The sequence below is a fragment of the Ctenopharyngodon idella genome, chromosome 3 (assembly GCF_019924925.1).
Source record: "Ctenopharyngodon idella isolate HZGC_01 chromosome 3, HZGC01, whole genome shotgun sequence".
Taxonomy (NCBI): domain Eukaryota; kingdom Metazoa; phylum Chordata; class Actinopteri; order Cypriniformes; family Xenocyprididae; genus Ctenopharyngodon; species Ctenopharyngodon idella.
Window position 1 is genome coordinate 42,620,465 of NC_067222.1, and position 14,946 is coordinate 42,635,410.

The following is a 14,946-nucleotide window of genomic DNA, read 5'->3' on the forward strand; positions in this document are numbered from 1 at the left end:
CATCAAAAGCAGACTGGCACTCAATTTACAAAGCCCCAGCGCTGGTGTCAACATGGCTCCCGCTGCTCAGAGAGGTGTTCCATCTTTGGCTGCCATCTTTATTCTGTTTTGTCAGATTTCAATATCAAAACACACAACTGGGAGTCCAAACAGGGAATTACAGCATGTGTTACTGTTGGAGTGTTGGAGTGTGTGTATGTGGCTATAAGCCTCAATTTTCTGTCCATGAGGAAAAAAGTTTGGTATTATATTTAAAACATGGATTGAAACTGATCCCAAGGAGGATTGTGTTTTATGTTTGCATATATTTACATAAAATAATTTAAGAACATAGCAATGGGATTCAAAGTCTGGGTCCACACTGAAAATCTGCAATTCAATATGTATTTTAAACATGGAAATACAGCTTAGGACTTCAAAAGAAAAAGTAAAACCAATAAAAGTTATGTGAAATTAATACAAAATTTGATTCTGCACTATTTCTAGGACATTATTCAAATACGCACATTTGTGACAATGATATGACTGTCAAATGTTCTTGTTTCCACTGAAGCTTAAGATGCTCTTTGTTCGTTCTCAAATCATGCTGGAAAACATTCATCAGTTTTGACACAAACTTGTGTAGTTCATTAATTTCAAGTGCTGCTGTCATTAAAAAAAAAAAAAAAACTAAAACTCATTAAACTTTTCACTCTTATGTTGATAATGTAATTTGTGATTTTCAAAAAAAGAAAAAAAAATATGCATAAATAGAAGCAATTTTATGAGTGGACTATACTATGGACTAATTATATTTTAAGGCATTTCAATCGCTTTCTATCAGAGAAGGTGTGTGTTTTTCCCATGTTTTGTCATTTTAATGAATATTCTGTCAGAAATGTCAAAAGTAGTCATTTTTACAGAGGAAATTAAACTAGGAAATACTCCTTTAGATTTGTCATGTTTTTGATGTTTTATCATCATATCCAGCTTCTTCCAACATGAACATTATTCAGCCCTTTTGGATGAAATTTCATGGGAAACCAATTTTAAAACCTGCTAAAATCCAGATTAGCTATTGACAATAATTCAACCAAGAAAATCCAGCTAATTTAGCCTTAAAGGGTTAGTTCACCCAAAAATGAAAATTCTGTTTGCTCACCCTCATGTCGTTCCACACCCGTAAGACCTTCGTTCATCTTCAGAACACAAATTAAGATATTTTTGATAAAATCCGATGGCTTGGTGAGGCCTCCATTGCCAGCAAGACAATTAACACTTTCAATGCCCAGAAAGCTACTAAAGACATATTTAAAACAGTTCATGTGACTACAGTGGTTCAACCTCAATGTTATGAAGCGACGAGAATAATTTTTGCGCTCCGAAAAAACAAAATAACGACTTTATTCAACAATATCTAGTGATGGGCGATTTCAAAACACTGCTTCATGAAGCTTCGTAGCTTTACGAAACTTTTGTTTCGAATCAGTGGTTCGGAGCGCGTATCAAACTGCCAAAGTCACGTGATTTCAATAAACGAGGCTTCGTTACGTGGTGTTTCGAATCAATTTCAATGTTTCACCACTGGGGGGTGTGACTTTGCTACACGCTCCGAACCACTGATTCAAAACAAAAGATTCAAAAAGCTTCGAAGCTTCATGAAGCAGTGTTTTGAAATCACCCATCACTAGATATTGTTGAATAAAGTCGTTATTTTGTTTTTTTGGCACACAAAAGGTATTCTCGTTGCTTCATAACATTAAGGTTGAACCACTGTAGTCACATGAACTAAATAAATGAAATATGTCTTTAAATATGTCTTTAGTAGCTTTCTGGGTGTTGAAAGTGTTAATTGTCTTGCTGGCAATAGAGGCCTCACTGAGCCATTGGATTTTATGAAAAATATCTTAGTTTGTGTTCTGAAGATGAATGAAGGTCTTACGGGTGTGGAACGACATGAGTAATTAATGACATAAATTTTCATTTTTGGGTGAACAAACCCTTTAAATTTCCACTATGCTCCAACTTTTGAGGAATGTATTTAAAAGGGCAATATAGTATTTCTGGTGTTATTTTGGTAGGATGAAATTTTGGTGATAATTTGGTATTACCATGTTTGCTAACTGAACTAATGTATTCTTGGTCATATCTTTTACTGCAATTTTCAGTGTTTGAGGATAAGGGGAACCTTTCTATGTTGGCATCTACTAAATCTATCTAGGTTCAACACGTTAACAGATGAATATGCACAACACTACACGGCCTTGGATATCAACAACACAAAATATGGGAAGCATTTTCTCAATTATAAAAGTTGATGAGCCTATTTATTTTGCTCTCCTAACCATGAAGAACTATTTGGTTTGTTGCTTTTTATTCTCTGAATTTAGTATTTCTTTTTACCTTCAATCTGTGACCTTATTAGAATAGACAAGTGCTTACATCCTAATAGTTTAGAACCTGATTCATGTCATATATATAATATATCTACATCTAAACCAACCCAAAAGTTAAATGGAGAAAGATAGAAGCAGAAATGGAGAGAAACAGACAGGAAGACAGAGACAAAGATGTAACAGTGAGAGACTGAGAGAGAATCGGTTGACAGACATGCGCGTAATTATGTCGGCAACAACACACCCCTAATGTTTTGTGTGTTTGCATGTCTGTCTCTCCTCAGGAAGAGTGGTGTGAAAAAGTTCACACCTACTTGATGATTGCCTCATGGGAGCGGTAGTTTTCACACAGCATGATCCTGCAGGGGTACTCGGATGGGTAATGCTCGTACAGCCGGTCCAGCAGAGACACGTGCAGATTCCTCTCCCGCGCAAACTCGCTGTACACAAACGGACTGAGCTGCAAGGGGACAGGAGACCTCAGAGTCACGCTTACATGCGTTACACTACACACACAAAGATCAACGGCCTTTGGGTTCACTAACCTCAAGCATGATGTGATGTGTCTTGGGATTAACTATTTCTTGAATCTAGTCGTTGAATGATGTATTGGCTAATATTTAGTATTTTGACATTTGATAAAGGCTTTTCTTGCGATCTTGATGTGTACAAACACAGAACAATGATGTGAGTAAGAGCAAGGTTATTCTATGTTCATTTATATACTATTCTGGTATTTATTAATGTTTTGAATTAGCTTTATTTTTATATATTTTAGGTTTTAGTCATTTTATATGCTTAGGGCTAGGATTGTCTTTTTTTTATTAGTTTTTCTTGTTTTAAATATTGCTATATAGCTTTAATTAATTTTATTTCAGTTTTAGTAATTTTAGTACTTAAGTTAGTCTAATTTTCCCCCCTAAGTTTTACTTTAATATTTATATTTTATATATATATATATATATATATATATTTACATTTTATTTATTATAATATATATTTTTATTTAATTTTTATGTTGTTTATTTTAATATATATTTTATATTTTTACTTAACTTTAATCACTGAAGAATGATTTTTAATAGTTTTAGCTAACAATAACACTGCTTTAGAGAGTATGTTTTTTAGTTTTCAAATACATTTACATTTTTAGGAAATAATTTGCAAAAATAAACATTAATATCCATTTTCCTACTTTGTGCCCATCTATTCTGCAATCGGTCACTGTTCTCTCTAGATATTAGCAACCCATGCTGGTCGACAACTACTAAAGAAATGATTGCCCATTCCTAACTAATAGATTTGAGGCCACGTGAGAGGAGATACAGGTGGGGTGTGAGATGAATTATTAATGCAGCAGGAAGTAAGGGTGGGTGATGAGGTTTCTATCTAAGTGGCATTTAATTAGTGGCTCATTGGTTCCACTCGGGCTGAGGCGGTTCTTCACAGGCACCGGAGTCAGACACTGATGTGACACTGTCTCAGACTGAGGGCAGCAAGGAGAGACAGGATGTGACAGCATAGAGAGCCTGTTGACCTGATCTCTGGGTTGAGCTCAGTCAAAGACTTTATATACAGAAAGACGGTGCACTCATATTATTTATGAATGGGAGAAAGTGCAAATAGCAACATGGCAGAATAAATCCCGCCTTCTAAATAAAAGAGCCAATCGCTGATTGATAAAGTCATTGCATCACTGCAGCTGGAAGCTTCGGTTGCTATATGCACGCTTTTGACTGCAAATGCGCATTGGCTGGTCCAGCCTGAAAAATGCAGAGTGTTTAGAAACAAAATTTATGATACAGTTGTCAGATTTCATTGGTGATTTCAAATATGACATTTAGGGTATGTTTACACGACAACAATGTACTAAAAACTGAAAAGTTTTCTTTTGCATTTTTTGAGTACACGCGACAACATTGTCAAAACAATCCCTGTTGACACGGATCCGTGAAAACAACTTAAAATTGCTGTATTCACTCCAAGCCAGTAGGTGGCGATGTGAACACTACACGCCTACAGACTGAACACGTAATACGCAAGCGCATGACGTCACCATTTTCTTTGATTTACGTTTTTGTAGTTTACACAGAGACGATAACAGTATCGTTTTCAGAAAGTTGCACTTTGAATCCAGTTTGCGTTTTCAGGCTCCCAAAATGCTGTTGTCATGTAAATGAACGGCCAAAAGGCATAAAAAAAATATGATGTTTTTAGTTGAAAATGGTGTTGTGTAAACAGCCCCTTAATCGTAAGTTTGGTGAACAGCTTTAGAAAACTTGATGTTTCCCCATTCAAAGAGATAGGAGCTGCACTTGCATGACTGAAATAGCGGCCCGAGAGGCATTTCAAAGATGGCCGCCGAGTGAAATTACTTGCCTTAAAAGAGACTTTGGCTCAGTCCAGTCATCAGAGAGGGGTCAAGTTCTGATCCAGCGTTAATTAGCAGAAATATTATAATCTAGGCCAAGTTGTCGTCTTGTACTAAGTTTAGTTCAAGTTTTAAAGGGTTAGTTCACCCAAAAATGAAAATTCTGTCATTAATTACTCACCCTCATGTTGTTCCACTGATTCGAAACAAAAAGATTCGTAAAGCTTCATGAAGCAGTATTTTGAAATCACCCATCACTAGATATTGTTGAATAAAGTTGTTACTTTGTTTTTTTGGCACACAAAAAGTATTCTCGATGCTTCATAACATTAAGGTTGAACCACTGTATTCACATGAACTGTTTTAAACACGTCTTTAGTAGCTTTTTGGGCATTGAAAGCGTTAATTGTCTTGCCGTCAATGCAGGCCTCACTGAGCCATCGGATTTCATCAAAAATATCTTAATTTGTGTTCCGAAGATGAACGAAGGTCTTACGGGTGTGGAACGACATGAGGGTGAGGAATTAATGACAGAATTTTAATTTTTGTGTGAACTAACCCTTTGGTGAACTAACTAAAACATTCATAAATCTTCACTTGTAAGCAAATGAAAGGAACCAATGAGTCAAAATTCTTACAGTCTGTTTGGCAAAAGTAGGGCCCTTAGAAATGTGTTTTATTTTTTCCCAAATTCAGTTTTTTGCCCCGATATAATATCCCTGGATTCTATTCTTTCCATTTAAATTGTTCTGGATTCTGGATTTTTTTCATTTGATTTTTTTTTTTTTTCTGGATTCTGATTAAATTTGTAGTAATCAAAAAGTCAAATTAATTGAAATCACAAAACTCTTACAAATTTAACAATAATTTATTATAAGTTCAACAAAAATGACAGTTTTAGGGCCCCTATGAAATCTGTTATTTTTTTTCCCCAAATTCTGTTTTTTTTTTTTAATCAAATGAAATGCTGGTGAAGTGACTCTCAGCGCAGCTCTGGAGATGAAGTTCATGTGTTCACGTCCTCATTTAATGAGACGGCAGACGCTGAAAACACCACACGCATCACGTGTGCTTCAGTATGTGTGCAGTAGATGAAACAGTGCTGCTCATTCACGCAGAGACAAGCAGAACATGCAGACTTCAGATTCAAGAGCAGTCTTTTAGTGGTTTAATATTCACAGACACTAGCGCCCATCGTGATTAGAAAGATATATTTTCAACATTCTGTAACATTCCGCATTATACTGTAAATTCTATTTTTATGATTGGATTCTATGATGCATTTTCTGCATCAGATATCTAGCAAACGTTTGAAAAGAAAAAGTTGTTTGAAAGTGATGTATAATTAAAGCGAAAAGGGTCAATTTTCTAATTCTCTAGTTTTTAAATCACATAAAGAGCCTTTGCAATGTTGCCATGCTCAGTGCTGATCTCATCACTCAGGTACCTGCATATGGTCTCCTGCCAGCACGACTCGGGTGCTATTAGCGGCTAACGCCAATGGCATGATGGTCTCGCACTCCATGGCTTGGGCTGCCTCGTCCAACAGGATGTGTGTGAAGATCCCTTTGGAAACACGCACACGGGAATGAAATATTAATTACATGGAGCTTCACAGGAGAAGGCATTAATAATAGATAACACACACACATCAGCAGCCATTAACACAAAAGGATCTAGCATCCAGCAGAGGTTGTGCACACGCCATCTCATGGGAACAGATGTATAGTTTTTAGTGTGTGATTGACGGATAACTCTCAGATATGTCATTCAACATTGAACACAAGAGCTGACTGATGTATCAAACCTTTACACTACATTCCCTGTTATTTTCCAAGATAATGATGATATTAATGCAATTTTTATGCCATAAAGATTTGTTATTACACAAATATTGAAACTTTGTTGAAGATGTTAAGGATTTTGAAAGAAGAAGCTCACCAAGGCTGCATTTATTTTATCAAAAATACAGTAAACACTGTAATATTGTGTATTATAATTTAAAATAGCTGTTTTCTGTCTGAATATATGTTAAAATGTAATTTGTTCGTGTGATGGCAAAGCTGAATTTTCAGCATCATTACTCCAGTCTTCAGTGTCACATGATCCTTCAGAAATCATTCTAATATGATTTGATGCTAAAGAAACATGTATGATTATCAATGTTGAAAACGGTTGTGCTGCTTAACATTTTTGTGGAAACTGCGACAGTTACTTTAATGAATATAACAAAAACAGCATTTATTTGAAACAGAAATCATCTGTAATATTATTAATTTATTTACTGTCACGTTTGATCAAATAAATGTATGCATTTCTTTAAAAAAAAACAAAAAAACTTTTGAACTTTTTTATATTTGCCCTATAGATTTGCATCAATCAAAACTGCTCTGCATGCCTCTACATTCATTAAAATGTTTTAGCAGAAGTCTATGTAGGTAAATATTGATGTTTATTATTATGTAATGGTGATTAAATATAGTTCCTTGAGTTCATTTAATGACAAACAGTGTGGAAAATTAGTTGTTGTATAAGGAATCTATATATATATATTAGGGGTGTAACAGTACACATATTCGTACTGAACCGTTTCGGTACAGGGCTTTTGGTTTGGTGCACGTGTGTATCGAAGCATTACATTGCAACATTGTAGCCTAACCACCATTAACCACCAATAATCGAGCTCTTATTGAGCTCTGCGTTTTGTTACTAAAGTGTCATCCTTCAAATTCTGTCCACGAAATCACGAAATTTAAACAGAAAATGCCGTTTTGACGCGCTTTGATGTGGCGTGACAGATCACTGTACAGGCGCCTCAGTTCAACCGGCAGCGCGAGCGCGATCATCTCTTCCTCTTTAATGCTAGTTACAGAATAAACATGAATGAACATCTGAAGGTATGTTGAAAGATACAGTACAACTTACTGAAATGGTCATCAGGGGTGTAAATTGGACAGTTCGTCATGATTCGATACAATATCGATTCTCATAGCCAGCGATACGATATTTTCCGATACCTCAATACGATTCGATTCAGGGGTATATCGATCAATATTTCAATATTATGATAGTATGTGCCTATTTCACACTACCAGTTACATTTTTTAACGCACAACTGCAGCCAAATTATATAACAATTATTTCAAAATTTCACATCCTGCACCCTGATTGAAACATCCACAAATAAAAAAAATTCACATAGTTATCTAATGAAAGCTTATGACATGACAACAGTCAAGTAGTTTAGGCTTCTGTGCTAAATTTTGTAATGTCAAAAAACTAATAAACAAGGAAACGTTGTATATATTGTGTATATATTGTAAATAGGCCTATATTCTATTAAATTAAAAGATATTTATTTTAAATGTATAGCGCAGCTTTTTAATGAAGCACCAATATATTATAGGTAGGACAGAACAATACTGGCTATTAATATTCTTTCATTGTGCAAAAGTATTATAAAGGCTCCAATACACAGTGGTACAAAGCACCTATGCGCATCCCGTGTGCAGAATGATGCGCTTGAAGCAACAGAGTCACAGCGCGCAGCGCTCCTACGCAGCAGTTATTGAGCATTTTCTTTTAACAGTTTTAATTTCAGTTACTCTGTGTGTGAAGAGCGATTCATAGCGCTCTGTTCTCCAGTGTTGTGATCTAACTAACAGACACTGTTTGAGATGTATGCGCGCTGCTTTTTGCAAGGCTTTAAACACGAGCAAATGATAAACTTTCGTGAAGATTCAGCACTGGCTGATCGGGACAGAGACAGTTCCATCTACTGTCCCGAGCGTCTTTCACAAGCTCTGAAAGGTAGTTTAAACCAGAATGCACGCGTTAGCGATAATGCATAGACGGACATTGTGTGAAAATGTGGAGAGTCCTAAAGCAAAGGTGCCTCTATAAATTGTCATATCTCGTGTAATTGCTCAATCAGTGTTTCAACGGCAGAAAGACATCAATGAAAGCTTGTAAACAATATGTCATGTAGCATTCAGTGCCATTCAGTGTCCACAGCTTGTTAGTTCGCTAGAGAAATGAACTCTTTCGCTTAATATATGCACTGTATTAGCCTATTTAATCATTATATCTTACTTAACCTTTAGTGATGTCCTGATTAGGCTGTTTAATGTATGTTTAAATAAATCTGTTGTGAAAATGACAGCCACTGTGTAGAAATGATTATATTTCAACAACGAATTGGAGTAAAAACATTTAGAAGTGCAAATGCAAAAACTGCTTTATGCGCAGCTTACATGTTTGCATACAATTTGTTATTTGAGTGTTGATTATTTTATCTAAAAATAAAAAGTGATTGAATGTTTTAACCACCAATAATCAAGCTCTTATTGAGCTCTGCGTTTTGTTACTAAAGTGTCATCCTTCAAATTCTGTCCACGAAATCACAAAATTTAAACAGAAAATGCCGTTTTGACGCGCTTTGATGCGGCGTGACAGATCACTGTACAGGCGCCTCAGCTCAACCGGCAGTGCAGAGCGCGAGTGAACGCGATCATCTCTTCCTCTTTAATACTAGTTACAGAATAAACATGAATGAACATCTGAAGGTATGTTGAAAGATACAGTACAACTTACTGAAATGGTCATTAGGGGTGTAAATCGGACAGTTCGTCATGATTCGATACAATATTGATTCTCATAGCCAGCGATGCGATATTTTCCGATACCTCAAGAAGTTCTGCGATACGATTCGATTCAGGGGTATATCGATCAATATTTCAATATTATGATAGTATGTGCCTATTTCACACTACCAGTTAAATTTTTTTAACGCACAACTGCAGCCAAATGATATAACAAACAATTATTTCAAAATTTCACATCCTGCACCCTGATTGAAAAAAATTCACATAGTTATCTAATGACAGCTTATGACATGACAACAGTCAAGTAGTTTAGGCTTCTGTGCTAAATTGTGTAATGTCAAAAAACTGATAAACAAGGAAATGTTGTATAGAAGTGCAAATGCAAAAACTGCCTTATGCGCAGCTTACATGTTTGCATACAATTTGTTATTTGAGAGTTGATTATTTTATCTAAAAATAAAAAGCGATTGAATTTAGGCTAATAGTTTGGGCTCAAAACCGTGACTTCAAAACCGAGGTACATACCGAACCGTGAGTTTTGTGTACCGTTACACCCCTAAAATAAATAAATAAATAAATATATATATATATATATATATATATATATATATATATATATATGTATGTATATATATACACATACATATATACATACATATATACACTTATTCTTATTATTCAGACTATAAGTTATACAAACCCAAAATGTTTGTGCCACTGGAGGGAATAAACTTCCACCCCTCAAAACACATTAGCACAATGCCAGAAATCAGCAGTAATGACTTTAAATGAACAGATAAAAAAGAAGGGAGACAAACGAAAAAGAAACAGACGACTGCATTGGGTGTTAATGATGCTGAGTGTGTCAGACAGGCGAGCTGGGTCTCTTAGCAACAGATGATCCTGTGCTCAGACACATAGGAGGAAATTAGCCTCTCCTAATAAACTGTTGCGGACCCCGCTGCATCGCTCCTGCAGGAGGGGTTTAATGTGGCCACGTCCAGCTGTGTCGCGCTTCTGTTGTGTCTTTCTGTTTTAATCAGATGTGTGCAGATATGAAAACTAGCTGCAAGCGATGTCTTCAGCATGCCGAGAGTATGAGGGATGAAAACAAGAATCGCTGAAGATTTGCAGTGTGTGTTTGTGTCAGTGTGTGTATGTGTTTGTGTGCGACTGTCTGTGGCCTTGTCCACACTAATACGTTTTCATCTTTTTCTCTCCGTTTTTGCCTTTCATCCACGCTCAGAAAGCATTTTTGTCAAGGAAAACAGCTTTTTGAAAACGCTCTCCAAAGTGGATGAATTTGAAAACGATGACGCTTGTTTAGTCATGTGACACATATTGTACCCACAGATATCTATAGTTATCTACCGCCATTGTTGTGACTGCTATTTACATTAACAGTGTTGCTCAAGATGAATGCTCCTTTCTAGAATCTTCGTATTCACTCACATTTGTTGTCCTGCGTGGCAAAACATGATGACAGTTGCGTTTTAAACTCGATTTTGAGCGCAACCTGGACGCAACAGTGAGCGATGCGATGTTATACTAATAAAATGACAGAGAACTTTATTATATCTCATCTCATGAGCTTTTAGTATGTTTTATACATGCTCAGTCAGGTGATTTAAGTGTTTTCAGATGTTTCAGTGTGGATGAGCAACTTTTGGAAAATGCTTGAAAACACTAGTGTGAATAAGGAGCATTTTTTGAAAATGAAAACTCAAATGCTTCAAATCTCTCTGGATTAATGTAGACGTAGCCTGTGAGAATGTGTGTGAGTGAGAGTGTGTGTGTGTGTTCTCACCTGGCTCCAGGTCAAGCTGGCAGAGGTACTGGGATGTGCTGAGTGTGACCACAACCACACGGTGGCGCTCTACATCCTGTCGCGTGGGCATCTGGAAGGTGAAGTATGCTCCAGAGATCAGGCAGTACTGCTGCACCACAGGGTGTACCGTCTTCACCCAGCGGTTCCTGAAGTAAACCCTGAACGAACACAAACATTAAACATGAAACCTCAGAGATTTCGGTCCATACATTGGAAGTCCATACTACCAAAAGACATTGCAAAAGAAATCCATATGAATCTTCAGTCTTCTGAAGACACTTGATAGCTTTATATTATGGACAAATTTAATTTAGGCTTTTAGTCACATATAAACTTTGATCAACGCACACACATAGAGCACATCAAATATGATAAACGGAAGCTCAAACATACTAGCGACACCCCAAAACACCATAGCAACTGCATAACAACGCCCTTGCAACCACCCACACCACCACAGCGGGAAGTTTGTACAGCAAGCACAACTAAAATGTTCTTTATATGACGTAAACATCCAGCTGTTAATATATTTCCGATCCATGCAGCCCTGGTTACCTCAACAAAAAAGTCATTTCGGAAGCGAAGAAAGTTATTACATTTTGATGAAAGATAAACCAAACATTTTTATCAGATAGCATGCACTGATGAACTGCGAACAATAAGACCAGGGTGATTCATCAACAAATTCAAATCATTTTGTATATAAAAGGCAAAAATGCAAGATCCCAAGTCAGAGAAAACGGAGTAACAGACTCGTGTGGGTGGTGTGCCAAAGGAACCTTGAACTATGAGAAAAACAGAAGATTTTAAAATAATCTGGATGACTAACATGACTAACATCAACAAAATTGCTAACAATTTTCCTTCCATGACGTGCAGTTTTCAAATGTTTCAAGTGAAACAGACGCCAAGTATTGTGTCCAATTACCTTTTAGAAAGTCCTCCCTGTATTTCAGTCTTTAGCTAATGTCGCATTAGGGATGTCAAAAGTACCAGTACTTCAATACCAAGTCAATACAAAAAAAAAAAAAAAAAAAAAATAAAAATAAAAAATAAATGTATCAATACTAATGTATTTTCCTCATTGTTATTTTAGTATTATTTATACACAAGAGCATTTATTAATATTCTTTTTTAGTTTTATATCTTCAGTTTTCATTTTAATTTTAGTTGACGTTTTAGTCATTTTATGTGTCTTTTTTTTTTTAAATGTTTCTATTTTCCTTTATTTTTATTTCAATTTTAGTAATTTTAGTACAACTTAATTAGAAGATTTGCCTTGGAAACTAAATAAAGTATTAATTTTTTAAGTTTAAGTTTTTTTTTTTTTTCCATCTAATATTTTATTTTATTTAATTTCAGCTTTATTTTTGCAGTAAAATATCCAAAAACCACTAGGCAGTGTTATATATTTTGTTCACTTGAGTACTTACAATATCCAAAATGTTTGCAACTATTTGTAAATCGTGAGAAAATTGCAATTTTAACCAAGGCTCCGGGACGTGTGAGGAGTCGCCTGTCAATTGCGTCATACCCGCATTAACCCTTGGTCTGCCTCGGTTTCCGGTTTTGTTTTGTAGAAACCATGGAAACACCAAAGACGCTTTAATATATTACACATTTTAATAGACAAGGGAACAACTGTTTTGATATATTTATAGACCGAAAACTATTTGTTGTTATATAGCTCAACACGTTTAGTCTTATTGTTTAAATCTAATTTTCTTGATTTTTTGAGAGTACCATGTTTTACCATGCCTCAGAGAAAAACACTATTTTGTCAAGTGGCTAACATAGCATAAACAGTAATACAGAATTTTCTCCATCATACAATACGTTTTAAAATTAATTGCATGCCATTTATCAACACAAGCCATCCAGCATTTAATACGATATTCTAAAATCCATCTATCTTACTGCAGTGTGCAACAGTGTCTCACAGCAGCCGCCAAGCGAACGCACAGAGTAACGTTATAACATCATTTTCAACACTCTCAAATGTATCTAATATGATAAACAGAGCTGTGTTACCTCATACTCATGACCGGAAAAGCGGAAGCGGCGCCGGCGACTGCGGCATAATAAAAGTTCCGCTGCTTATGAGGCATTTGTTGCGCAATCGCTCCAGCGGCCTCGTTCAGCTCCCACAACACTCGACCCTGCTCTGCTTCATACTACAGTAACATTAATAATCGCATCCATGAACATGATTTCTTCCCGAGTCCTATCCCTATTCTTTTGCACCATCCATTGAGGTGAAGACCACATGTCCCAAGATTCCACGCTCAAACTTGGCGTCATCAAGCTACGCCTTTGTTTTGAATAGGCCTCTAGCGACCTCTAGCGGACAGAAAATCTTACATACTGCACCTTTAATGAAAATTTTTAATAGTTTTCAAAAACTAACCAACTGGCTTTTCTACAGTATGTTCCACAGTCAAACTAAATGTGCAAGACACTCTTCAGAGGGACAGTACTTTCACACATTTAAACTATAAATATTGAACTTGAAATGTAAATATTCTTGTGTACTACATTTATTTTGAAAAGTTGGTATTGTGTTACCTGAGAGGTCGTGCGTGTGGATTGCCAGCCTCCACGTATGGATGAAGGTAATCTTTAATGTACAGATCTGCGGCACTGTTTGAATGTGTACAGATCAGAACCCTGGAAGAAAGAGGAGAAAACCATCATTAGCACTCCTTGAGACAAAGCTGCTTTAATCAGTACAAATCCAGCTAAATGTCTTAAGTTCAATTCCCTCTTTTCTTCCAGACTATTTTCTCATGATTAGCAAGGAATGCTTCAGGATCGATACAACTTCAGCTCTATTGACAACATCTGTGCAGTGCTGTTTTCACCACAGGAAATTGAGTCGTCACTTAAAACACACACAAAAATGTTTTCCACTTACAGTGGAAGTCTATGGGACAAGACATTCTGGAGGAAGTAAAAAATGTCCACAGACAAGGTTACTAAGCAATTCTATCACACTAGTCTCATGTTAACAAGTATAACGTTTAAGGCTAGTGGCTATGGATTTTAAAAAAATTTTGCTTTTTTTTTTCTCTTGCCACATAGATTTCCATTGTTTCTTGCTTTGTTTTCACTGTGGGATGAGTGGAAATGATTTCTTGGAGGTAAATTCGTTTAAGGCTGACCCTGCAAAAATGTGTTTTCCTGCTCACCGTGTCTCAGGCTGCTTGAGGATGTGTTTGACAGCCTGGGCCAGCGTGAAGGTTTTGCCCGTGCCGTAGGGTCCGATGATGAGCACCGGCGGGAGGTTGATGGAGAGGGGGGTGGTGATGGCCAGAATAGCCTCCTTCTGCTTGGCATTTAGACGGGGATCCAGCTGCTCATCCCACTGCCTGTGGCACCGGAGGGAGAACTTACACGGGCTACAAACGCACAAATGCGCCCTGCCAACGCAGCTGCCACTCACAGAAATAGAGACGTCTGTGAGCAAGCTAGAGCTGCTGGACAAGCAGATATTATTCATGTCCTGTGTCATTTTAGGAACAAAAGACTTTTTATCTTACAATTCTCAAGAAAATTCTGAGAACTGCGAGATATATACACAGAATTCCAAAATGTTAACGATTGCAAGAAATAAACTTAGAATTGCGAGATATAAACTCAGACTTGAGGGAATTAAACTCCGAATTGCAAAATGTTAAAAGAGTACCTCAGAGATGACGTGTTTTTGTATGCAAAACCCGGAAGCAAGTTAGCATTTTAGGACTTCCGGTTCCATCGCCCTAAAGTCTA

At 36.5% G+C, this 14,946-nt stretch overlaps 1 protein-coding gene across 5 annotated transcripts in view; it reads right to left on the bottom strand.

The window, feature by feature from the left end:
* The window catches only part of helz (helicase with zinc finger), a 69,750-nt gene that overhangs the window by 29,160 nt on the left and 25,644 nt on the right, over positions 1-14,946 (bottom strand). For 2 of the 5 annotated variants that reach the window (XM_051888025.1, XM_051888023.1), the window contains exons 14-18: positions 14,367-14,654; positions 13,744-13,845; positions 11,158-11,336; positions 6,194-6,312; positions 2,690-2,835 (exon numbers count right to left, since the gene is read on the bottom strand). In XM_051888025.1, coding sequence (XP_051743985.1) covers positions 2,690-2,835; positions 6,194-6,312; positions 11,158-11,336; positions 13,744-13,845; positions 14,367-14,654 — 834 coding nt within the window. The remainder of the gene's footprint in view (positions 1-2,689; positions 2,836-6,193; positions 6,313-11,157; positions 11,337-13,743; positions 13,846-14,366; positions 14,655-14,946) is intronic. The other 3 variants (XM_051888027.1, XM_051888026.1, XM_051888024.1) reach the window with 3 other exon arrangements.